The sequence below is a fragment of the Schistocerca americana genome, chromosome 4, assembly GCF_021461395.2.
Source record: "Schistocerca americana isolate TAMUIC-IGC-003095 chromosome 4, iqSchAmer2.1, whole genome shotgun sequence".
Taxonomy (NCBI): Eukaryota; Metazoa; Arthropoda; class Insecta; order Orthoptera; family Acrididae; genus Schistocerca; species Schistocerca americana.
In genome coordinates this window covers 183,668,113-183,695,271 of record NC_060122.1, presented here as the reverse complement: position 1 = coordinate 183,695,271, position 27,159 = coordinate 183,668,113, and the positions used below count along the sequence as shown (strand labels likewise).

At 40.7% G+C, this 27,159-nt stretch overlaps 1 protein-coding gene across 1 annotated transcript; it reads left to right on the top strand.

Moving 5' to 3' along the window:
- Positions 1 to 3,352: 3,352 nt before the first annotated feature.
- On the top strand, positions 3,353 to 27,159 carry LOC124612517 (odorant receptor 43a-like). The gene is made up of 3 exons (XM_047140771.1): positions 3,353 to 3,460; positions 14,813 to 14,968; positions 27,058 to 27,159. The coding sequence occupies exons 1-3, from the start codon at positions 3,398 to 3,400 to the stop codon at positions 27,115 to 27,117; spliced, it is 279 nt and encodes a 92-aa protein (XP_046996727.1). The 5' UTR covers positions 3,353 to 3,397; the 3' UTR covers positions 27,118 to 27,159.

Here is a 27,159-nt window from a genome sequence, read left to right as displayed (position 1 = left end):
TGTTCTGTTTTCTGATGAACGCTGGTTCCACCTCGGTGCCAGTCATGGCCCTGTGTTGGCTGGAAGGAGGCCTCTAGAGGGCCTGCATGCAACCTGTCTACTTGTTAGACAAATTGGACTTACACCGAGAGTAATGGTCTGAGTTGCAATTTCGTTGACAGCAGCAGCACTCTCGTGGTTATTCCATGCATCCTGACTACAAGTTTGTACGTCAGTCTGGTTGTTCTTCCTCTTGTGCTACTATTCATGAACAGCATTCCAGCGCGTGTTTTCCAACAGGATATCGCTTGCCAACATACCGAAGTTGTAACCCAGCGTGGTCTACAGATTGTTGGTATGTTGTCTTGAATGTTCAGCCTCCCCGTCTTCCTCCAGTAGAGCGCATATGGAAAACAACTCCACCATCGTCCACGATCAGCATTAACCACCCTTGTATTGACCCCAAAGTGCAACAGGAATTGGCATGATAAGAATAATGAGGGATATCTCTCATACTTGTTCTTGTTGTACACAAATATATGAAACACAGCAATCTGCATATTTAGAAAACGATATTGACAATATTTACTCTAATATACTCTTAGAACTTCTGATTTTAGGTGGGATAAAATCCAAGGAGCAAAGGTTTACCTGCAACTTGAACAGAATCCAGACTACAGTAATATGAGTGGAAGGCTCTGAAAGGGAGATATCCGCTGATGAGAGTGTGTATCCTGTTCGCAATGTTACAAAAATTGTACGTTGAGCATGCAACAACGGAGAAATTTGAAAAAGAGTCCAGTTTAGGGAGAAGGAATAGCTCTTGAGCCTTGTGTAATGTAGTGTAAGAGGCAAAGAGTTTGAAACGTCAAGTGAGGAGGCTGGTGTGGCCTAGCGGTTCTAGGCGCTTCAGTCTGGCACTGCGCGGTCGCTACGGTCGCAGGTTCGAATCCTGCCTCGGGCATGGATGTGTGTGACGTCCTTAAGTTATTTAGGTTTAACCCTTTGTTTCCTGACATAAGAAAATATTTACTTTTTAACATTTTCTTTGCAGAATTTATGCTATTGTGGCCTCAAATGACGGTAGGATTTTTTGTAAAATTTTATTTTATTTTTCACAACTTTTTTCTCTCCTGGTACTTAGAAGTACCGTCAGACTCCATGTACAGAATCACAACATGCGCAGACAAATGCTCCAATTTTCATAACTTGTACCTCATTCCACATAAATATTAAATATTTTTACATTAGAAAATTAATTAACCGAAATATGATATTTTTGAATTTTTTTTAAATTTCGCATTAATTTATTCTAGAGCAACTTCACAATACATAGTAACTTAGCTATACATTTTTGACAGTATATACATATCACATATTTAGTGATACCTCATGAAATTGTAGGAAACAGTTCTTTTTCTCATTGCAGCACAAATACACTTTACATGTACTACATAGTGAATGTGGTCTCGACTGAATTTTATTTTTCGCACACATTTCGCATCGTCCTCTTTTACAACTGAACACTACAAAATGGTTTCCTCGGTTGCCAAGACGTACATCCTTCGGAACAGAAAAGTTATCCTTCCTTCTCTTTGGGTGAGTTATTTCATCTTTACCAGAGTTTCTCTTTTTGAGATTTTGCACTTGCTGTTCATTCATTAGCCCTAGTGCCACAGCACACCTGAATTCCAGCAGTGGCAGTGCCCCATGTAGATAACTGAAAATGACGTAAGCATTGACAGAAGCAATTTCTATTGCACCCCAGAAGAGACGGTACCACCCTTTCTTTGATCGCTTGTCAAGACCATAACTTGAATGTAATGTGTCTGCATGATCCACACCACCCATGTTTTTATTGCAATCACATACAATAACTGGACATGGTATAGTCATACTAGTTCCATCTTTCTGTTTTCTTGTCACTACGCTCTGTTCAATGCCATGGAAGTTTGACGCAAAATATACTACTTTATTTTCCTTCCATTGAAATACTGTTAGGTCTAAAGATGACTCTCTGTGATCTGATTTAGACATTTATCATTAGGTAAATTCCCTGGCAAACCTTTCTTGTTTGTTCTAATTGTTCCACAGGCAAATGTATTTACCGATTTCTGTGTGAGAAAAAGTGGACAGAACAACTAGTGAGAGGTAACGCATTGTTGCTACAATAAAGTGTTCGCACAACCTGACGGTATTAATAAGTCCGCTTTATATTTTTCACTTTATCTCATTCACTTGTAACGTAATGCTTCAAACTATTATAAAAAAACAAAGAAGGTAAGTACGTACAATGGAAAACTCAACGGAAGTTTCAATAAATTGCGCACAAATTCAGGCAACACCATGAAAACAAGCACATACGATCTTTTGTTTTCACAGCAGCACGGAAAAACAATTTCAAGCTCTGACCGCCAGAGAGGTCTATGTATTGCACAATAACATCTATGAAACAGTAGAGCAGAGTTACTGTTACGTACCGACGGGCTCTCAGATCACGAAACTGCACCACGAGAAAATAATTAGAGTCAAAACTTACTGGTACTTTTAAGTACCGTCAGGCAACAAAGGGTTAAGTAGTTCTAAGTTCTAGGGGACTGATGACCTCAGATGTTAAGTTCCATAGCGCTCAGAGCCATTTGAACCATTTGAACGTCAAGTGAAAGGAACAGATAATTTATTGAAAAGAGAATGTGAGAATTACAATCATCACATTCTTCTTCGAAAAGGTATTCCTCGTCGTTGCAGTGACTCTTCATTGTTTAAGGCAGTTTTCGTCATATGTTGACAATTTCAACACTTATTCTTCTGTAACAAAATTTTCCGCTTTTGTACAGCTGTCAAAAATTTTGTGTCAAAGTAAATCTCTAAAAAGGTTTCCCTTTTCTTGAAAAGTTTCGATGAGGTTTTTTTAACCATTGATCTGTTTCAACATGTATTCACTGGCTTTCATTTCTGCCCTGGTGATCCTTCTTATCTGCCTACGCAGCGGCGCTTTTAGACACTTTCCGTCTATCATCAACAGTGTCTGGCGTTCACAGTCATACAGAAACGTACTCCAGATGAGCGTCTGGACAAATTAATTCTTTTTTTACTTTCATTAAACGACTTATTCACTAAAAGCTACCATCTGCTTAGAGTTTAACTAATAAGTAGTATATACTAATGGCTTATGCGATGAAGGGAGCAAATGCACATACCCCTTTTTACTTACATTATCCTACAACATCATATTCATAAGTAAAGAACACGAGATATAATGTATGTTTTTCAATCTCCATATGAGTTTAAACCTTGGAATAATAATATGTAACAGGATTTATAATAATAAAATCCAAATTAATTTATAAAAATTGTGCACATTCAGCTTTTGCAGACTGTCGGAGGCACTATAAAAGCACTGAAGATCATAAGCGCAATGCCTCACGTCCTGTTTGAGGTCGGGTTATACTGCGTCATCGGGCAGATGGTAACGGCACAGGTAAGTATACAGACCTCAGCGCTTGCCCAGCCTAAACTACCCAAATGGGAAGAAAAGACAATCGAGTTGTTTGAGAAAGTTACTAGTACATTGTCCCTTTATCATCAGTTCTCCCTAGGTTCTTTTCCGGGATATTTGAGATTAGCACTACAATGGGGAGCCCATTTACCCTGCCATGAGGTAGTGCTATTGACAAGGAACTGAGTGCAATTAACAAGGGATTTCCAATTCATTCCGTATTTCTAGATATCCAGAAGATTTTGACACTGAACCACACAAGCAGCTTGTACTGCAGTTGCGTGCTTCTCAAATATCGTCTCAGTCACGTGACTTGATTCGTAATTTCCTGTCAGAGAGGTTACAGTTGGCAGTAACTCACGGAAAGTCATCGAGTAAAACAGAAGTGGTTTCTGGCGTCCCCCAATGTAGTGTTATAGGGCCTTTGCAGTTCATCTATATAAACGTTTTGGGAGACAACCTAAGCAGCCGTCTTAGGTTGCTTGCAAACGATGTTGTCGTTTATCGACTAGTAAAGTCAAATTGCAAAACGATTTAAAAGAGATATCTACGTGTGCAAAAATTGGCAGTTGGCCCTAAATAATGAAAAGTATGAGGTCATCCACTTGAGTGCTCAAAAGGACTCCGTCAAACATCGGTTACACGATAAATCAATCAAATCTAAAGGCCGTAAATTCAACTAAATACCTAGGAATTACAAGTACGAACAACTTAAACTGGAAGGAACACACAGAAAATGTTGTGGCCAGGGCTAACCAAAGACTGTATATTATTGGCAGGACACTTACAAAATGTAATAGATGTACTAAAGAGACTGCCTACACTACACTTGTCCATCCTCTGTTAGAATACTATTGCGCGGTTGGGGATCCTTGCCAGATAGGATTGACGGAGTACATCGAGAAAGTTGAAAGAGGGGCAGTAGGTTTTGTTTTATCGCGAAATAGGGGAGAGAATACACTGAAATGATACGGGACTTGGGATGGACATCATTAAAACAAACGCGTTTTTCGTTGCGACAGAATCTTCTCATGAAATTTCAAGCATTATTTTTCTGCTCCGACGGCGAAAATATTTTGTTCGCGCCGAGCTAATAGGGAGGAACGATCATCAAATGGTTCAAATGGCTCTGAGCACTATGGGACTCAACTGCTGAGGTCATTAGTCCCCTAGAACTTAGAACTAGTTAAACCTAACTAACCTAAGGACATCACACACATCCATGCCCGAGGCAGGATTCGAACCTGCGACCGTAGCGGTCTCGCGGTTCCAGACTGCAGCGCCAGAACCGCGCGGCCACTTCGGCCGGCGAACGATCATCACAATAAAATGAAGGAAATCAGAACTCGCACGGAAAGATAAAGGTGTTCGTCTTTTTTGTGGGCTATGATCGAGATTGGAGTAATAGAGAATTAATGTGGAGGTGGTTCGATGAAGCCTCTGCCAGGCACTTTAATGTGATTTGCAGAGTACCCATGTAGATGTAGATGTTGAGGCGGATATGAAATGAATAAAATTCACTGAAGTGAAACGAGGGACTGCCAGACTTGGTGGTCGTGGTGCCGTCCTGGACGGTTCTGCTGCTAAAACGACTAGCCATGCGAGGCAAGGTTTTGGTTTCGAGTTCCGGCTTGGTACACGTGTTGGTGTTTTGGCTTTTGCATGAGGCAGTGCAGCCGTGTCGTAATATATTTAGCGATTGTTGCTCTTGCTGATATACACCAAAAAGATGGGAACGATGCCCCATGTCGTAATATATTTAGCATTTATTGCTCTTGCTGACATACACCAAAAAGAGGAGAACGACTCCCCACAATGGAGTTATGAAAACTGATCGCAAATTGATGGTCATAGAGACAGCTACAGAACACGCAAGACTGTAAACTTTGGTTTCAGATGGATGAACTGAACACGTTATCACCACGCAGCTGGCAGGGCTAATAAAAACAGGACGTCTTGATACTAGGGCAGGTACGTTCGGCCTGGAATCTAAATGACTGTAGCAGAATTGTCTTCAGTGATGAGCCCCGCTTAGAACCGAGCTCCGATGATCAGCTAAGACGTATCTGCAGACGCCTCGGACAGTGGCTGGATACGGCTGCAGTACATCAGGAACAACTTGGTAGAGGCGTACAGTTACCTCACATGCGAATCCGTACACGTGCGGCATTGCTGACAAAGCAGACAGTGGGGTCGAGCGTGGTGTCACTCCAGTACCTTTGTCAGCGACGTCTCCGGCTGCGGCTATGGTAACAGCACGGCGACGACGCTGGCGATACGGCGGCAGCGAGCAGTTGGCTCTCTGCTCCGGTGGCGGCTGGTCTCGTGACTCAGGGCCCGTTGACGAACAGCGAACACCATGCTGTGTTTTGTGATGTCGCTCCGGATGCCACACTCTTGTGGTTCAGACTTTGATATTGAGACGAGAACCATTTAGTACATGAATGGCTGAGTACTTATACCTCCAGACTAAGTCCGTTCAGGGCTTACGCTTTTAGTAAACATTTCTGCGGTGGCAAGTGAGGAAAGGCTTCTGTCTTTCCGCCAGTGTATTGCAGCGTCTGCTGTTGCTATACTGCGTCCACCTGGCTCTGCTGTGCAACGACCGTCGGTAATGTTGTCTGCCTGTGGCTTACTCTTTGCACCTCACTTCCGCTCTAGTATATTTTTTGACTAAATAAGGTCGATATGCTAAGTTTGACTGCTTTTTATCAACACTCGGTCCCTCGGGTGTAACAAACTAGGTTATCCTTTACTCTAGAGTCCCTGGTGACCGGTACTACTGGTCCCGCTTTGCCTCTTAAGAATTATTCTAATAATTGGTTGCCTTAACACTATAGCCTAATGTTACGAGTTTCTACAGGGCTTCTTGCCCCGATCCATAACTCATCGTGGAATTTATTTCATTACTAGGCTTCTTGCACAATAACTTACAATAACTTCTAACTCTCATAACTTACAAGCTCAAATTAATCATTTATTCTTAATACTAGCCCCTTGTGCTTTCATCTTTCTTCTGCTGCTTTTATGCTTCGTGTATCCAACCCACTGAACGACATCTGTGTCGAACTCAGTCTTCTGCTTCGTCTTATACGTACTAAAAAAAGGGCACGCTCAGCAGAATGAGTGACGCTGCGGTGGGTAGTATGAGAGCAGTCAATGTTGTCTCTATCCGAGATTGATTTTCCCAATATAAATTTACATGCCGCAATGACGTTTCCAAGGAGACTCATCTCTCCTGCTTTTTCAGAAGCATGTTTATAGACTACATTAATTCCGGCACTACAGTTAGAGTTAAGCTGTTAGATTTGCGGCAGGTAGCAGTTTCATGGGCTCCTCTGCCAAAACAAACGACGCTGAGAAATATTCAGGTGAGTTACCGCTGAAATCACGGTGGGCAGACGCAAAGTAGGCTCCGTTATCTCGCACTTAACAAACCCGTCACGTTTCATTTTAGCCTCTTTTCTGACGTAAGCTTCCCCTACTCGAAATAAGTAGCCCTTACTACAATTTTGACAAAGGTAGAGTAGAACTAACGCACCTCGACCTGGTGAAATTAAAATTCCTGCTCAATCACTTCTTTATTACCTCTTATTGTCCCATTAGCAATTTACTTTGCAGGAATCCAGCCCCCCTCTTATTACTGTATTTGGACACACTGTGATTTCCCTAGGTAGCACATTTGCAACTGTTCATCCTCCTTTTCTTAATATCTTCCCTTGTCTTCCGCAATTAATAACAGTTGTAAGTAGGCTGTTTATGTTTTTATGTTGGTAACGCTTTGTTCGTTCTCTATCAAAATCTTTCATTTGATAACTGCGCCTATCAGTACTTAGTGCCTTCAGTAGTTAGTCGTTTATTTAGCTGGCAGTATTGGCGCTCGCTGTATTGCAGTAGTTCGAGTAACGAAGATTTTTGTGAGGTAAATGATTAATGAAAGTTATAGGTTATTGTTAGTCAGGGACATTCTTTTGTATTGTTGAAAGTCAGATTGCGTTGCGCAAAAAATATTGTGTGTCAGTTTAAGCACAGTCATTTATAATGTTTCTAAGGGGACGTTTCATATGGGCCATCACTTACCTCACAAAAATCCCCGTTACTCGAAGTACTGCAATACAGCGAGCGCCAATACTGCCAGCTAAATAAAAGATTCTAACTACTAAAGGCAGTAACTACTGATAGGCATAGTCAGCAGATGAAAGATTTTGATAGAGAACAAACAATGTTTTTATCTTAATAATGTTCCAAAGTCATCACATATATATATATATATATATATATATATATATATATATATATATATATATATATATGAGTTCATGATATCCAATATTACAAATTTATTCTTTCTGATGGACACACGTCCAGATCGTCCGTGCTCAAAATTCTGCCATCTCTCTCCCCACATCCACCACTGCTGGCGGCTCACCTCCAACTGCGCAACGCTACGCGCTGTTAACAGTCAACTGCCCAACACTACAATATCTAATATTACAACAATGCCAACCAGCCACAGACTGCACACAGCACAGTCAGTGATTTTCATACAGAGCGCTACATGGCGCTACCAACATAAAAACCTAAACAGCCTACATACACAGTGCTGCGTTTTTACTCTAACAAATTTCTTCAACATCCCCCGCTTGACAGGATGTGCATGAACTATGTAGCACTCGGAACGTGCTTGTTTCCTTGCCCCTGTTGTAGAAATGGAAATGTAAACTCCCGCTCCATCATTTCTCACCGATCTGTGGCTACCTTGAAGTAAAAATGTAAGGTTTTGTTCTCGGGCTCTAAAACCAACCCCAACTTCAGCACACCTTCTGTGCTTTCCTTAGATCCTTTAAATACCGCTTCGCCGACAGCAAGTTTACCCCTATCTTGCCTCTCACAACTTGCTGCACAGCCTCCTGTAATTCTATTGCTTTCCCTCGCGCTTCCCAAACGCTATCATCTACGGTCTGCAACCATTTTGTCACTACTACTCCGTTTGTAGTTCCCCGTTATTCTGATTAACTGCCTCTTCACTACCTCTGACACAACACGTTACTTCTCCAGTGGTTGCAATAGTCGCGTGTTATTCAATAGGTCCTTCTAAAAACTTCCAATCTACGTAATGTGCCAATCTCTCACGGCTTTGTTCCCTTCTGCTCACTGCTTGACTTATTCTGTTGCGTCGTTCACCCTTCGAATGTCTTCCTCATCAGCAGTGCCGAATTTGGTTTCATAAGCCGACTTCCAGCGTCGATCCAACCCATCTTCCTTTACGTATGTGGAATAACACCCAGTACCTAGTTCATAATACTCCTTAATATTTCGCACGCTCCATGTACTATCTTCTATACACCGATCCTTCCTTTGAGAATCCCTGTTTTTTCGTTCCATAAGGGAATTTGTCGAATGCTTCTTCCAAACTTCTCAACTCGCTACGCATCTCCGATTCGTTGAACACCATCTGTATCACCCAGCGACGACTGGTGGTCACTATGTCTTCCTGAGAACAGCAGTCCCCCTTCCAGATGCTGGTTCCCTAACGCTTTCGCCCCGACGAAGATCAGTAGTCCCGCTATGAACCGCATGACCTACCATTCTGTGCACTTCACCTATGGCAGGAATACCTATTACATTCCACCCCTTTAAATTTATTGCTGGTCCACAGCTGCTTACACTAATTGCACTAAATATATACCTGACTTAAGAAAGAATATTAAATGACTATCTCCAAGGCCTAAATCGACAAGAGTTCGTCATTGCCGTTTCAATCTCTTTTTTATCTTCGGAGACCTCTCTTCCCACTCTCCGTTTGCTGTCGGCATCTTCTGTCCCTGGAATAACTTTCGGACTCCCCTGAAAAGGTTTCAGCAGCCCTACATGCACGGCTATCGTTCTCGTCGTCAACTGAATCTTGACATTTACTGGCGACGTAGTCTTTGCCATTTAGTATGGCCTCTGATACTTTGCAAAAACTATTTTGTCTTCTCCTTCGACATATACGAAGTTGATAGCATCATCCACATACCAACCTTATACTGTGGTCATACCGCCCACTGTTTCTTTCTCTTTCTCCATTGCTCGTGTATTTGCCCTCCGTGTATTTCAAGTTTCCCTAATCACTCTGGCAAATTCTTTGCATCATAAAAACAGAGAACGACAAAAGATTAAGTATCTTCGATGTCACAATGTACAGACACAACAACCAATACCAATTATCCATACTCAGGAAAGTGCCCACCACCAGCACAACCATTCACATGCATTTTAATCATCTGACTGTGCACAGCTGTCACTCCACATTTGCTGAACACCTCACAGACAAGAAAATAGCCCAATATACATCAATACAAACTTGAAAATTCTTAAATGCAGCAACAGCCCCCCACAAAAACTATTAATTGAAGAAAACTATCAAATACAAAAACCCATAGTTGAAGAAAATCAAATAATAAATGGATACAAAGCTCAGTGTAATAGAACTCTATTCTCCACCCTCAGAGAATTATTAGATAAAACCAACGAAATTATAATGAAAAACCCTCAAGCCTACTCTCTCTCTCTCTCTCTCTCTCTCTCTCTCTCTCTCTCTCTCTCTCTCTCTCTCCCTCTCTCCCCCTTTTTCACACACATACATTTGCACGCACACACACACACACACACACACACACACACACACACACACACACACACACAAATACTATTCAAAACAACCACCAGGAACACCTTCAACTGTTCCACTGTCCGCCATCTTGGTTCTACACCTTTAACTGTTCCACTGCCTGCATCTTGTTTTTACAGCTGGCAAACAGTGAAACAGTGACAGTGGCAGTAACAGTCCAATATACAGAACTTCACAGTGAAGAGGATGAGTAAAAAAATAAAACGTAAGTGAAACATAATGTAAATAGACACACACACACACAATCTTCTCCATAGAACTAATTAATTTCAATCACAACTGTAACAGTTTCCAGATCGTAATTTTTGCTTAAATAATTTGTGTACATTAAGTTGTATGTGGTTGCAGATGACAAACTGTGAAAGAAAAGAGACACTATAAAAATATAATACATCAGGAGAACCTCATCATGTGGTAAAAATGTATGAATACATAATTTTATATGTTCTTCAGAAACCTGTTATTACGATTCTAAAGACCATTATTTATGTGTATAAAACAGTAAAGAACATTCTTTATGTGTAACAGCCATAAAATGAAATCCCACTGAAGATACTTCAAGTACAGTGAAACATTTTTGGCATAAAAAACTAAACTGTCTTTTTTTAAAGACAGACCTCATCCAAAAACATACACTTATTAGATATTGGTTTTGTAAATAATGAGTAGAAGTAAAACATTCTAAAAAGACATAGTTGGATGTCTGCCGATAGGGATTAATGATCATAGCAAAAAAAGTGAATTGTTCTTACAGACTGAAGTCGTTCACCTTGGGAAAGGTGAGAATATTGCTCACTCAAATAAATATAATGTGACTGTCTATTACTGAAAGAGATATAAACACTGTTGCACAGTCGTATCTGTTAACACTGTTTTTAGATTCACTCATCACTGACAATGCAACATAATAGAGCGAGTGTATTTTTTATGTACCATGGGGACTAGGACGGTATCTGAAGTTCTTGCCAATTTCTAACTTTGGAAGTTCTGTTCATTAGTTCCTCGCTGAACGATTCTTGCGTCACTGATAATAAACACACGTAGTGCGAAGGTCTGTCCATTTTCACTTCTTCCTCTTATCATATACACTCAGTAAATGAGTTAATGTAACAGAATGTGGAACATGGGACATGTGCTCCCGGTTACAACAGAATCTCGGATCATTCAGAGGTAACACCATCAATCAGCCGGGCAGTACTCGTCCACCTATTTTCGAGGGATTTTCTTCTCTGCTACTCATTTAAAGAAACACAACAAGTAACACAAGTTAGCATAAGATAATCTATTAATAATGTGTTAGCAAAATTGTTGATTCTCCTTCTGGTCCCGCCGTTGTTACATTGCATTTCCCAATGATTATATCCTATATAATCCTCTCTAACTTAGTTCCTACCTAGAAAACAACGGAAACAACTCTATCGATGCTTCTTGCTACCATCATATACTTTAGTGATACGTTTGCGTGGGTGCTCAAAAAATACTACATCAAATTAAATCCTATATACCTCTGCAAAATACAATATGGAGTCATTTGTCATAACCATTCTTTTACGAACATTCCTCACATACATAATATAAATACAAATGGAGGTTAATCACATAATTATGATAATTAACAACATGGACAAGCTTTGTGTTGGTTATCATAAACTCTAATAGAAAGAAAGGAAAGAGAAATAAGTGTACAATAATTACCACCTCTAAAGTCAATGGTTGTAGTTCAAAAGAAATAACCCACACAAAATTTATGCACACCTGTTCATTTTATGAGGACTTTTTGATTGAATACATTGCGTAATATACATGACTTCCTTGTGAGCAGGATCTCAGTTTGTACAACATTCCTGTTCACAATGCTCCTAAAGCGAAGAGGACCAGCACAGATATCAAAGAACTTGTTAGACAGAAGTCTATATTACTTTGATAGTCTATGGCATCTTACCAGCACTTTACGCCCAACTATCAAATCTATTTGAGGTAATCATACTTATTACCTGTCCTTCCTTTCTTTCTTCTGAACGTTACGTATCTTTATCTGTACACATCCCTTTCATACATTCATCTGTTTACAAATAATCGAAAGGCTACAACGTTATTTTCACCTCCACTTTCTCGCTAAAATTTGGTCAACTAGAGCTCAGTTCCGAATACAGATAATAGTCTTAGTGGCAGAATTTACGCTGGTTTTGCATAGAACTCTTCATTCCTCCCCCGAACACATTATCCATTGAGTAAGACGCCATGTTATTACGAGAATGGTCATTCTTGAGTGAGTAACGTCCACTCTCCTCTCGTGTCCGTGACGTTTTGTATGTGGGCAACCACTCATTTCCTGAAGTCTGTTAAACACTGCCAAACAGCGTAAAAGTTGCAAGAAAGGCCCTGCCTACCTTTTCAGAACTAAATATGTTTGTACTTCGTGCCTGAACACGCACTCTCAAGCCGTCACAACCTTCTAAGTCAGGCAGGCCGCTTGGTACAGTCTAAATCGCAACACGAAAGATTTCAGTAGAGCTACTAATTTCGTTTGTATGTTCGGATTGCGCCTCTACGTTTTGCCATGCCACGGGTAGGATCTTTTATATGAGATCTGGTCACAACCATCGCTACTCTTATCTACGCTGTCGTTGATGCTTTCACAGAAATGGTTCAAACTCTGCTGCTCTTCTCACACGTTCTAACCCACACTGGTTACGCTTGGTTCTGACTAACTACTTCATCCTCGATAATCTTGTCTTGAACATCAGTGGAGCTGTAGCTTTCTGTGATTATAGGTTCGAAATTACTCTGCATACTCTTAATTTGAACAACCAGTTCCTGACATAAATCGACGGTTTTATCAAGATTTTCTACCCAACTCATTGAAACATTCTTTTCAACAGATTGTATTGTGATTTCATATTTGTAACTACTGAATCCATGAGTATTTGGCCCAAGCCTGTCAATTTTTTTTTTAATCTAACTATTTACTTCATCCGACATTTAATTTTGTTCCTCAGATTAAGGTTGACTCTCCTCTTTCTGTTCATGAAATTCTTTCTTCAGTTCCTTAACTCCCTTGTCAGTGCCCTCGAACATCCATCAAGTATGCATGAGTAAATTAAGCAGAAGATGTGTCGTATTAGCCCTTGTCTCCGCTATGTCAAAGCAAGCCGGGGACGTCATCCTGACAGTTTACACACTATCTCTACATACGCATTTACGCATTCCGATTCTACTAACGAGCCTGACAAACTGAGTCCAGCTGGAACTGCTTTATCCTGGGTAATGGCAGGAATACCTGATACTCAAGTTACCGTTTATCCTGCCTCTCTATTCAACTGAAGGTCAACTTCCTCTGCCACAGCGGGCTGGCAAACCTGTACTTTTACCTCAGACATTGCGTATTCTGAACTATCTACCAGGACTACCAGATAGTAACACTCATTTCTTCTACTATCTGGCACATTTCTGGTTGCTCATGCACACCGACCGCCACAAAACACTGAGTAAAGAAAATATTCGATATTGCTACTGAATACTCAATCAGAACATAATAGACCTTTCAGACATGGTTCACGTGGATATATACACACAAATGAATTCCTCCCCGCCCCCCCCCCCCCCCAAGAAAAGACGAAGTATGACACTGCTGACAAAGTGGAAGCAACGCGGAAGGTCAGTGTTGAATCAATGATAAAAACAAAACTGTGTAACCTCTGAAAGAAAATTATAACTGAGGATGTGGCGATCGTCGACATTGCTCGTCAGATGAAGGGTAGGTGTATGTTTTTAGTGGGCCAAATATAATTATATTTAGTACCACGATCATCAAAAGAGATGTATGATATGAAGAGAAAGCTCTTGTCAGACTACACCTATGCCTCCATGGCATACTCTTGTTTGTTAACAGACTGCATGTGCCAAACTTCTATTCATAGACTGTGGTGGTTATTACACACATCTACCTGTTTCCCATTCGTGAACCATTATTCTCGCACTGATGGGTGAATTTATATTAAAGAATATCGCCTTAAACAGCACTGATCATGTTTTTTTACAACGGATAACGTGTACACAGGAAAACATGTTGTGGAAAATTCAAATAGGGTAAAGCCTTGCAGGGTGGTTATTGAATCAAGAATGTATCTTTTATTCTACAGCAGAGAGTGAGCTGTTCTGGAACCTCCTACCAGATTAAAACTGTGTGTCAGACTGTTACTGGAACTCGGAACGTGACTTTTCTTACCACTCAGTTCTCATAGCACGATTAACGAGCCGATCTCTTCTGCATAATATCTTTTCTTCCAGGTGTGCTGCCAGTGCTGGTATGCAGGAAAAATTCTGTGGTGTTTGGAGAGCTAGCAGACGCTATGGCACCAAACCAGACTGAAGTGTTTCGGAAACCTAACTACAGAAATTATTTATTTCAAAGTAAATTGCGTAATTCCAGCACATTTCAATAAGTACCCGTACTCAATGATAAGTACTTATTCTCTTAAGAAAGGCCAAGATGACTGTCTTAGACATCTAATAGTATTTGCAAGCGCTAACTCAGCTTTGTTTTACGAGCACTTTAATGTATCAATGAAAATCACGAAACAATATTATCTATTAGTTGAAGCATACTGGCTTGTGTCAGCTGCTGTTTGTGCTTATAAGTACCGATATGTGCATTACAGAGTGACAAACTGCTGCACTCGGCATTCAGCTGTGGATGGGTGGACTGCGACACTCGGTTCAGGCGCAACCTGATTATTTTCTCTATGGCGGCCAGACGACCTCTGGAATTCACTGTGGGAAAAACGTACAAGCTGTCCAAGGAGACGTTCTTGCAGGTGAGATGAAGAAAGTTCTGCCTTATGCCGCAGTGCTCTGTACATGCTTCGCGTATCAATAGGGACAACGTACATGTAGGTCAGGTCATCAGACTTGCCAAGATAAACAAGCTCTATGCTTGCAAATTTTGGGCTGCGACGATTTGTCTTAGCAATAATGTGCGATTGGTTTAACGTCCTAAGTCCAGTAAAGCTTTTGTGGGGCTCCCTTGACTCTAAAAAGACGTAGGAACAGGATTTCCCAAAAATTCCAAATTTGGGACTATTCTACTACTACAACGCCTGATATTTGGCAGAAAAGAGCTGCTTCTCCAGTGAGTGGTATGTCGAATAGCTAAAACGCTCGGAGAATCCACTAGTTTCTTCAGGTACGCCATATTCAACTTAAGTCACTCACCGTGCATTAGATTTCGTAGAGCTACCAAACAAGGGATTTTGACTGCTGTGTTTCATTCACAGTTCCAAATAGTCACACAGCGTTTCTGTGGGATTAAGGTAAGATAAATTAACGGCAAGTTGCAATAGAGCGGTTAAAAAGCCAGGGCCATATGTAGGCAGCCCTTTGTACATGGCCAATGTCATCTTGGATGACTGGAAGTTCATAGTATATTCATTATAAAGGTATATAAGAACAACAACACTTGTTAGCCGGCCGTTGTCGCCGAGCAGTTCTAGTCGCTTCAGTCTGGAACTAAGCGACCGCCACGGTCGCAGGTTCGAATCCTGCCTTGGGCATGGATGTGTGTGATGTCCTTAAGTTAGTTAGGTTTAAGTACTTCTAAGTTCTAGGGGACTGATGACCTCAGATGTTAAGTCCCATAGTGCTCAGAGCCATTTGAACCATTTTTGAACACTTGTTAATCGAGAATACTAAATAAAACATCAATGTTCGTGTTAGGGATAAGGTGAACGACTGAGCGCAAGCCATGATATGAAAAACTTTTTCATAATATCACAACACGATCTCCAGCCTGAAATAGAACTTGAAAGTAGTAGACTTCTCCATGAATTCCCTTTTTGCCAGTGCTACTCTGCTTTTGCTCCGTCCGTCATTCATTATTTTGCTGCCTAGCTAGTAGAATTCAGTAACTTCATTTACTTGTAATCATCATTCCTAATGTTCGCATTTCTGCTATATCTCGTTATTTCCGTCCTACTTCGATTTACTCTCAGTCCATATTCTGTACTCATTAGGCTAATCATTCCATTCAGGAGATCCCGTATTGTTCTACAATTTACTGAAGATAGCGATGTCATCAGCAAATCTTGTCATTGATATTCTTTCACTTTGAAGTTTTCTTTTAGTCTATGCATATTTGTTGACACTGATCACTAGAACATTGCGATCACTATCGACACAGAGAGTGATGGCCACCTGGTGGAGTTAAGAGCATGCAGTGTAGTTAGTAAAGTAAATAGTTGGAGCTGAATCGCACAGGGATACAGTCTAGGAAGATACAAGTTGGATATATGGTGAACTGAGGGACTTCGACAAAGGGTATATTGTTGTGGCTCTGCACCAGGAACAAGAATGTTGGAAACGGTGAAGCTGGTCGGTTATTCGACTGGTACTATCGTAATCATCTATGAAAATTGTTTGAAGGTTAGTGAAAACATGGGCAGTCAAGAAAGTGTTAGAGAATCACGTCTCATTAGGGTCATATAGCATTGTTAGTTTACGCCTGACTGTTTTTGTTATCTTTGTAGCATTCATGGTATCCCGATAACGATGGTTCCAGTTTGCATATGGAGCCTGGAGATGGCATGTAGAAATGCCAAAACTTTTTGTCAAAATAAAACAAAATAACATCTCAAAACGTACTGCCGTTTGGCGGTTTTTCTTGGGAAATGCTGATAAGAAGGTGTCCATTTTGAGTTTGCTGATCAGCAAGTGGCTTACAGTTTTGTCCCACTCACCACTGGTGTTGTTGTCAGCAAATATAAAATAATATATGTGTATTATGGTTAAAACTGTTCCCACTTAAATTTGCTATTTTCGACAAGAGCAAGGAAAATAGAAACTGTGAAAGTATCTTCACGCCAGCTGTCTCAAATTCACATGTAAAAGTTGAAAATGTGTGATTATTTGTATTTATTATAGTAGAATGTCAAGGTCACATTGTAGAACTACCTCTGATAGAAGTACCAAACTAAAACACAGATTTGATTGTCATAATGATTTTTTTGTATGATTTTTATGTGGTAGTCAAGCTCAGTAAGGGCACCATTGACCTGAAAATTAACGATAAAATACTCAATTGCAATTTGTTGGAAGAGCAAAAAATACACTCCAATTATGTGTTTACATCTTTCTGAACCACGTGGGTTTAACTAACATTTCGAAACTATAAATTTCATTAAAAATGTTCATTACATGGAAATGATTGATGATGAAGAGAATTCTGTCACATTTGATGCTTGGGTATAATAAAGTCTCCTCAACTTATCCAGTTGCAATAAAAGGATTCCCCTTTAGGGACAATTTCTTGTCAGGTGTTCCACATAGCTTCAGTATTAGAAAGACTCACAAAATTCCAGATACTGGTATCATAAAATGGTCCAAATATTGCTAAAACAGTCCAATTTTTACAGTGAACGAAGAGAATCGTTCTGCATGTGAGAAACATTAATGATTATCGTCCAAAACGATGACAACCACAAAATTTTAGACAGCTACTTGAGAAATTCGCTGGAGTAGAAGTCGTGTCTAGCTTAGATTTGACTACAGGATACTGGCAAATTGATTCATCTGAGTGTTGTAGAAAAATTCAGCTTTTATTTTGTCTCAATGTACTGGATATAACATTTGTTCGTGCTCTGGTTTTAATGTTAGGGGAAGATTTAAGGAAGAGGCTAAATTTGACATAGATTATGTACTTGTCACTAGATGTAACTGGAATGAACATTAAATGTTAACAAAATAATACTTTCGATAACAGAGAAATCAGGTGTAATAGTTAATATAAAGAAGTCAGAATTTTGCAAAAAAGCAATAAACCTTTTAGGTCAAATTTGCTTTTGAGACAACATTCAACCTGAACTGAACTGGCAAGGAATCAACAAATTTGAATGTGCCAACAGGTTTTAATACAAAAAAATTATCTTCACACAGTTAATACACTTTAAAATTCTTTCACTTATATTTATTTTTTAACATCACTCTCTCCTTTCTTTTCATTGTCCTTTTTTTTATTTCTCTTCCTCTCCTTCCTATTTATTGCGTGCAGCCTGTATTTTCATTCCCTTAATGTTTAATGAAACTGTGGAGTTTCACACTGTCAAATTTTTTGGTACACCTCCAAATTCTTCAGACTGATGAGTGGTAGGATGCTATGGAATACTTTGTTCTTCAACTTATCTATTTGCTTCAATAGCTTTCAGAACATTTTCATCTAATCCTTCAATTCCTTGATTTACCTACACATTTACACTAGTGACAGGCTGATTTCCTTCTTATATTTTTCGTATTCTGTTCTTGATTGTTGACTCTAAAGCTTTAATACTTTTCTCCAATTCTTAAATTTTTTTCCATTTAGTTTAGCATTTTTAACAACTTCTGTCTCATATTTTGCCAACATTTACTATCGTCAAAAACATCTTAATAAAACAGCTTTTACATTTAACATTCATTTGTTGCAAAAAATCTATAATTTGATATCTGTATTTTCTTCCATTAGGTTTCCTTGCTATGTACATCACTAAAAAAATGCGAACGGATTTTCATTCCAGCCTTTACGACAATATTCATTAAAATCATCAACCATTAAATCAGAATCAACAAACTCATGGTAAATATGATTTAAATTTGTATCACCTTGTCTAAATACACTCCTGGAAATGGAAAAAAGAACACATTGACACCGGTGTGTCAGACCCACCATACTTGCTCCGGAAACTACAAGAGGGCTGTACAAGCAATGATCACACGCACGGCACAGCGGACACATCAGGAACGGCGGTGTTGGCCGTCGAATGGCGCTAGCTGCGCAGCATTTGTGCACCGCCGCCGTCAGTGTCAGCCAGTTTGCCGTGGCATACGGAGCTCCATCGCAGTCTTTAACACTGGTAGCATGCCGCGACAGCGTGGACGTGAACCGTATGTGCAGTTGACGGACTTTGAGCGAGGGCGTATAGTGGGCATGCGGGAGGCCGGGTGGACGTACCGCCGAATTGCTCAACACGTGGGGCGTGAGGTCTCCACAGTACATCGATGTTGTCGCCAGTGGTCGGCGGAAGGTGCACGTGCCCGTCGACCTGGGACCGGACCGCAGCGACGCACGGATGCACGCCAAGACCGTAGGATCCTATGCAGTGCCGTAGGGGACCGCACCGCCACTTCCCAGCAAATTAGGGACACTGTTGCTCCTGGGGTATCGGCGAGGACCATTCGCAATCGTCTCCATGAAGCTGGGCTACGGTCCCGCACACCGTTAGGCCGTCTTCCGCTCACGCCCCAACATCGTGCAGCCCGCCTCCAGTGGTGTCGCTACAGGCGTGAATGGAGGGACGAATGGAGACGTGTCGTCTTCAGCGATGAGAGTCACTTCTGCCTTGGTGCCAATAATGGTCGTATGCGTGTTTGGCGCCGTGCAGGTGAGCGCCACAATCAGGACTGCATACGACCGAGGCACACAGGGCCAACACCCGGCATCATGGTGTGGGGAGCGATCTCCTACACTGGCCATACACCACTGGTGATCGTCGAGGGAACACTGAATAGTGCACGGTACATCCAAACCGTCATCGAACCCATCGTTCTACCATTCCTAGACCGGCAAGGGAACTTGCTGTTCCAACAGGACAATGCACGTCCGCATGTATCCCGTGCCACCCAATGTGCTCTAGAAGGTGTAAGTCAACTACCCTGGCCAGCAAGATCTCCGGATCTGTCCCCCATTGAGCATGTTTGGGACTGGATGAAGCGTCGTCTCACGCGGTCTGCACGTCCAGCACGAACGCTGGTCCAACTGAGGCGCCAGGTGGAAATGGCATGGCAAGCCGTTCCACAGGACTACATCCAGCATCTCTACGATCGTCTCCATGGGAGAATAGCAGCCTGCATTGCTGCGAAAGGTGGATATACACTGTACTAGTGCCGACATTGTGCATGCTCTGTTGCCTGTGTCTATGTGCCTGTGGTTCTGTCAGTGTGATCATGTGATGTATCTGACCCCAGGAATGTGTCAATAAAGTTTCCCCTTCCTGGGACAATGATTTCACGGTGTTCTTATTTCAATTTCCAGGAGTGTATATTTAGAAAATTAGATTATTTCTCACTAATTGTTTTGGTATTTTTGAATATGTCTGAGCTAAATAAAAACAATCTTTCCCACTGTTTCTACATCTAGTAAAACATTCTCCACCAATTTTTCGAAAATGAAAACATCAAATTCTACAAGAAAATTGTTGTCTTGACCTTGGTGTAGTGGAATGGCTTCATCACTATTTTCAGTAAAAGTAATAATCTTCTCGTTATTTTTGTCTCCCACTTGGTTACACATTTGTATAAACTCTCCCACAGCTAGAGGATAGTTGTCAACCATTAATGTTGTTTTCATATCCACTTGGCCCTATCATTCCTCATAAATTAGAATTAGGCATAAGTTTCTCAAGCTTATGTTTTCATTTCTTCTCTGGAATTCTTATTTTAGGTTTCTTATCAGTTTTCATTTGATTAATAATATTTTCATTATTAGTAAATTAGTAGTAAGCCATCTGCTCTTATAAAAAAATTGAGATGGAGACAGCTACAGTGATGTCACATCAGCTGGTTCTATTTTTAACACTATATATTATGTCCAAAAGTAATAAATTGTTTTGCAGTGGAGAGGCAATAGAAATTCCTGGTGGACAATATACTTTGAAAATCTTAGAGAAAGCTATTCATTCAAAAAAGCCAGGTACTCACATTAAGGCAGATAATATTTTAAATGAAGTTACTATTGAAAGTGATGTAAAACTGCATATGGATGTGAAGAAAAGCATTGAATGTGTGCTTCGATTTGGTGGCCAAACAATTCTTGCTAATGAAAAGACTTGCTAATGATTTTACTAAAATTATTCCATTCGAATTAATCGACAAACATTATGTGATCAAAGGTATCCAGACACCCCCAAAAACATACGTTTTTCATTTTAGGTGCATTGTGCTGCTACCTACTGCCAAGTGCCCCATGTCAGCGACCTCAATAGTCATTAGACATCGTGAGAGAGCAGAATGCGGCGCTCGGCGTAACTCACGGACTTCTAACGTGGTCAGGTGATTGGTTTTCGCTTGTGTCTGTACTCGAGATTTTCCACACACTTAAACATCCCTAGGTTCAACGTTTCCGATGTGATAGTGAAGTGGATACGTACAGCACAAAAGAGTAAAGGCCGACCTCGTCTGTTGACTGACAGAGACCGGCGACAGTTGAAGAGGGTCGTAATGTGTAATAGGCAGACATCTGTCCAGACCATCACACAGGAATTCCAAATTACATCACGATCCAGAGCAAGTACTATGACAGTTGGACTAGAGGTGAGAAAACTTGGATTTCATGGTCAAGCGCCTGCTCATAATCCACACGTCACGCCGCTAAATGGCAAACGACGCCTCGCTTTCTGTAAGGAGCGTAAACATTGGACAATTGAACAATGGAAAAGCGTTGTGTGGAGTGACGAATCACGGTACACAATTTGGTGATCAGATGTCCGGGTGCGGGTATGGCGAATGCCCAGTGAACGTCATCTGCCAGCGTGTGTAGCGCCAACAGTAAAATTCGGAGGCTGTGGTGTTATCGTGTGGTCTTGTTTTTCATGGAGGGAGCTTGCACCCCTTGTTGTTTAGCGTAGCAATATCACAGCACAGGCCTACATTGATGTTTTAAGCACCTTCTTGCTTCGCACTGTTGAGGAGCAATTTGGAGATGGCGATTGCATCGCTTAGCATGGTCCAGCACTTGTTCCTAATGCCCGGCCTGTGGTAGTGTTGTTACACGACAATAACGTCCCTGTAATGTACTGAACGGCACGGAGTCCTGACCTGAATCGTATGGAACTCCTTCGGGATGTTTTGTCACGCTTGCTTCGTGGCAGGCCTCACCGACCGACATCGATACCTCTCCTCAGTGCGGCACTTTCTGAAGAATGGGCTGCCATTCCCCAGGAAATCTTCCAGCACCTGAATGAACGTGTGCCTGCGAGAGTGGAAGCTGTCATCAAGGCTAAGGGTGGGCCAGCACCAAACTGATTTCCAGCATTACTGATGGAGGGCGGCACGAACTTGTAGGTCATTTTCAGCCAGTTGCTGGATAATTCTGATTACATAGTGTAAATTTCAGTCAGCTAATGGAATGTTTGTGAAACATACAGATCACTTTCAGTTGGGTTTGGGTTGTTTGGGGAAGGAGACCAGACAGCGAGGTCATCGGCCTCATCGGATTAGGGAAGGATGGGAAGGAAGTCGGCCGTGCCCTTTCAAAGGAACCATCCCGGCATTTGCCTGGAGCGATTCAGGGAAATCACGGAAAACCTAAACCAGGATGGCCGGACGCGGGATAGAACCGTCGTCCTCCCGAATGCGTGTCCAGTGTCTAACCACTGCGCCACCTCGTTCGCTTCACTTTCAGTGAGAAACTTGATTATTGCTTCATTCAAACCTAATTCTAAATTTGGTGGACGAATAAACCATGAACCACACTATCGTGTATATATTCGCCTTTTTCTCCTATTCAGGATTTCGAAATGACTGAAACTTATGAAAATAAGAATTTAATTAACTCCAAACTTTATAAATGGCTTTGTAAAATTTTGTCCATATTAAATGTGCAAAGAGTATCAATTTTTCTCACTCCCTGTTAGTGAGAAAAGTAAATATAGCTTAAATGTTTCTACTAAGGCTACCGAAACTAAAATCTATATTGGTCATGGTTGAGTACATCCTAATCTTACTCAGAGTAGGATATTTAATACTGATGGATTATAGAACCTAAAATATGACAGAACATCTAATAAAATATTTATTGATAAACATGTTGAAAAGCTATTCGATTTTATAACCATAAGGAAAGAAAATAATATTTTATATAGAACCGAACGTCCTTTTATTTCATCATCAATTTTGTTGGATTTGGCTTCGTCTCTTACTCATAAAATAGCCATGGAAGATGATATGCTTAACAATGGAAAAATAATGAGGAAGAAATGTAAGGTGCTTAGTCCATCTTAGTCCATCTGTAATGCATGGTGGATTTTTCAGAGTTTATAAAGAGGTCATTTGGGAGGGGGATCTTTCTGTAATATTTACATAGCCCTCAAGAGCTGCATGTGCTATTCTTAAACGGGCTGATTACAATGGTCCTAAAATTGAAATGAAAGACACTCTTCCAAATGATGGTAGACTTGTAGAACGTATGGAAATTTGTGTACCTATAGCTAAAGAGGAATCTAGTTCTGAGCTTGAACAATGAGAAAATATTTTGAATATTTCAAAAATTCCAATATCATTTTAAGAACTACGAACTGTGGAAGTTGCTGCATTGACTGGGAAGAAGAAGTTTGAGGTAGATATTACGAACTCCTATAGCTCAGCAGAATTTGATATGCCTCACTCCATATTCATCACATTTCAAACGAATCGAAAAAATAATCAGTTTATTGTTTCATCACTATTTGATCATATAAAGCTGAGCACACTCTATGTGAAGTATGGAAGAAATGCAGATTTCCTACAAGAAATGTGGAATTTAGATCTGGAAAATAATTAATTGAAGGTTTACGATTTTTTTTAGATTTTAAATGAGTTTCACTACTGAGCGGTGATTCTGATATAAATTCATATTATTTCATAACTAATTATCCAATCTGTATCATAAATATAACTAGTAGAAACAACGTGATTGCCAGTCAGAGGACAAGGCTGAAAGTCAGCTTGATGTGTCCACTGACCACTGATTAAATATAAAATAAAACTATGTAGAAAAAATAACTTACAACCTACAAAAGGATTCCACGTTTCATAGAGTCATTCACGTCATTCACCTCAATCCTAGGAAAAATAAGTAAGTAAATGAGAAGGGAAATGACCAATTTTAGATTTTCTACATGCACACACACACACACACACACACACACACACACACACATATATATATATATATATATATATATATATATATATATATATATATATATATTCTCTTTTACTTATCTATTTTTCTTAGGACTGAGATGAATGAGGTGAATGACTAAAAAGAATGTATAATCCTTTTGTAGCTTCTGGGTTACTTTTTCTACAGAAAAAGAAACATAGATTACAAAACTATGAGGTAATTCGTAGGATTTTGTGATTTATGCAGATTTTCTTTTTTGTTTTGTTTTTTTTACGGAGTAAGACAGTGCAGTCGTTGTCATAATGTGGAAGTGGAGCAGTTTATCTAACGTCCAAAAGGGCGTAATAATTGTATTTTAGGCCAAGGGTGGAAGCATTTCCGAAGTGACTAAGCGCAACTATAATTAAAGCATAGTGTGCATTACAAAATGACGCTATCCAGAACCAGCGCCAAGGCAAGTGTGGTGCACTAAGAGCCATAGAGGACGGTGCTGAGCTATATGTGTGGAGATGTGCACTGGCGAATAGATGTGCAGACTGTTGAGTAACTGACCACACAGATGAATCAATGGGCAACCAACAGTGTCTCCTCAATGATCGTTCAGTCAATGTTGCTTCATGTGGGCATCCACAACTGGCGCCTGTTCCATTTACCAATGATGACTGTTATTTTCAGTGACTAAGGCTACAGTTTGCACGACAGTATCGCAACTGGACGTCCAGATTCAGATGAATCATGTTTTATGCTCCATCGGACAAATAGCCATTTTCCTGTATGGTGTGAAACATCTGAAGGCAAACAACCTCTGACCATCATGAGAAAGGTCCAGGATGGACGGCATCACCTTCAAGAGTTTAGTTTTCTGGAAGGCACAATGGATCAACACAAGTATGCTTTTACCCTTGGGGACCGTGTCCACCCATAAATATAGTTTGTTTTATCTTGGCACGGCCGGCCGCGGTGGTCTAGCGGTTGTAGGCGCGCAGCCCGGAACCGCGCGACTGCTACGGTCGCAGGTTCGAATCCTGCCTCGGGCGTGGATGTGTGTAATGTCCTTAGGTTGGTTAGGTTTAACTAGTTCTAAGTTCTAGGGGACTGATGAGCACAGATGTTAAGTCCCATAGTGCTCAGAGCCATTTGAACCCATTTGATATCTTGGCACGATGGAATCTACTAGCATGACAATGCAACATGTCACGCAGTTCTTATGGTACATTATGGTTCGAACAGCACCAGGATGGCTTTACCACATTTCCATGGCCACCTAAATGCCCGGATTTAAACCCGTCGAAACTCTGTGGGACCACCTCCATCAGATTGTTCACGTCATGGGTCCTCAACAAGGAATATCGCATCTGGAAACGCCACTGAAGTCGGCGTGGCTCCATATACTAGTCGTCATCTTCCAGAACCTCAACAATCCTCATCCTGTTTCTATCGCAGCGGCCTGCGCTGCAAAACATTGTAATTCGGGCTTTTGACAGGTGATCACATCAATGTGACTTGACATTGCATAAGCCTACCGTAACAATGGTCTTTGGGTGGAATGAGATTCTCACTCTGCAGCGGAGTATCCGCTGATATGAAACTTCCTGGCAGATCAAAACTGTGTGCCGGACCGAGACTAGAAATCGAGAACTTTGCCTTTCGCGGGCAAGTGCTCTACCAGCAGAACTACCCACGCACGACTCACGCCCCGTCCTCACAGCTTTACTTCTGCCAGTACCTCGTCTCCTACCTTCGAAACTTTACAGAAGCTCTCCTGCGAACCTTGCAGAACTAGCACTCCTGAAAGAAAGGATATTGCGGAGACATGGCGTAGCCACAGCCTGGAGAGCCGGAGACCTTCTGTAAAGTTTGGAAGGTAGAAGACGAGGTACTGGCAGAAGTAAGGCTGTGAGGATGGAGCGTGAGTCGTGCTTGGGTAGCTCAGTTGGTAGAGCACTTGCCCGCGAAAGGCAAAGGTCCCGAGTTCGAGTCTCGGTCCGGCACACAGTTTTAATCTGCCAGGAAGTGTCTTTAATTGGTTTTTGTGGACAGATTTAAGTGATTACCACAAAATCACTTCACAAGACATTACTGAATGGAAATCGTGAAAATATGGTTACGTACCGAAATTAAAAATATTTCATCCTTTTGGCGAAAAACAAAGACTATAAATATTGTTAAAAGTTTAATAACGTCGATGAACTAGATTTTAATACTTTCCTCTTTTTCGTACATTAATTTGAATATTAATTTCTTCGGACGGTAAATCTCAGGGTACAAAATACGATTAGTGTATAAACATGTGATTTCTACAAAAGCGAGTTATCGTCATTCACAGAAGGATATCTGCTTTTCATGTCGCTGATACATCACCCTCATTTGAAAACAAAAAATTAATTTCGTTATCAGCAACAAAAGTTAGAGTTCCTCGTTATCTAAATAAAGCAGTTAATCGTTGCCTTGTCCTAGTAAGAATCTCATGTGCTATCAAGAAAATTAGATGAAACATAAGCGAATTTTCTTGAATACTCGCTGCAAATTCCACCAGTATAGATAATGGAACGCCTCTCTCTTAGTAATAATTATCACTAGCGTTTGTCTCAACTCATGCCAAAATATTCCGTTCTGTTAAATCCACTGTAAACAGAGTAAAAACTGTAAAGGCACAGTTTACTCGTCATTTTTTCCGTAAAAATACACAGGTGAAGCTATGTGAAAAGGATTCTTTGGAATATAGATGTGAAGGAATGTGTCAAACGACAGCTGAAGGAGACTATTCTTTTTAAAAATGTGCAAGTTTTTACGTCAGTGTGTTGGTTATGCCAGGTAACATTCTACCATAAACATTTGTTAAAAGTTGTTTACGCTTTTAATAATGATTTGTCTCTTTTGAATCAAAATTTTGATTAAAAATTTCTGCTCTTATCATCGTTATACAATTTGATAGTAATAATTTATATTCAAAATTCTAAGCACTTGATAAAATTTTGATGCGAATGTCTTTTTCAGGTTTTGAATGGATCGTACGCGATGTTCAACATGCTTTACACATTGCAACGTAATAGGTAATGCCCCAGTGGCCAACATCGCCATGAAGCTTAGCGGTCCAGA

Coding starts and splice junctions, on each gene's coding strand:
- LOC124612517 (XM_047140771.1), top strand. CDS start 3,398: ATGCCTCACGTCCTGTTTGAGGTCGGGTTATACTGCGTCATCGGGCAG. Junction 3,461..14,812: donor GGCAGATGGTAACGGCACAG/GTAAGTATACAG, acceptor TGTGCATTACAG/AGTGACAAACTGCTGCACTC. Junction 14,969..27,057: donor CCAAGGAGACGTTCTTGCAG/GTGAGATGAAGA, acceptor TGTCTTTTTCAG/GTTTTGAATGGATCGTACGC.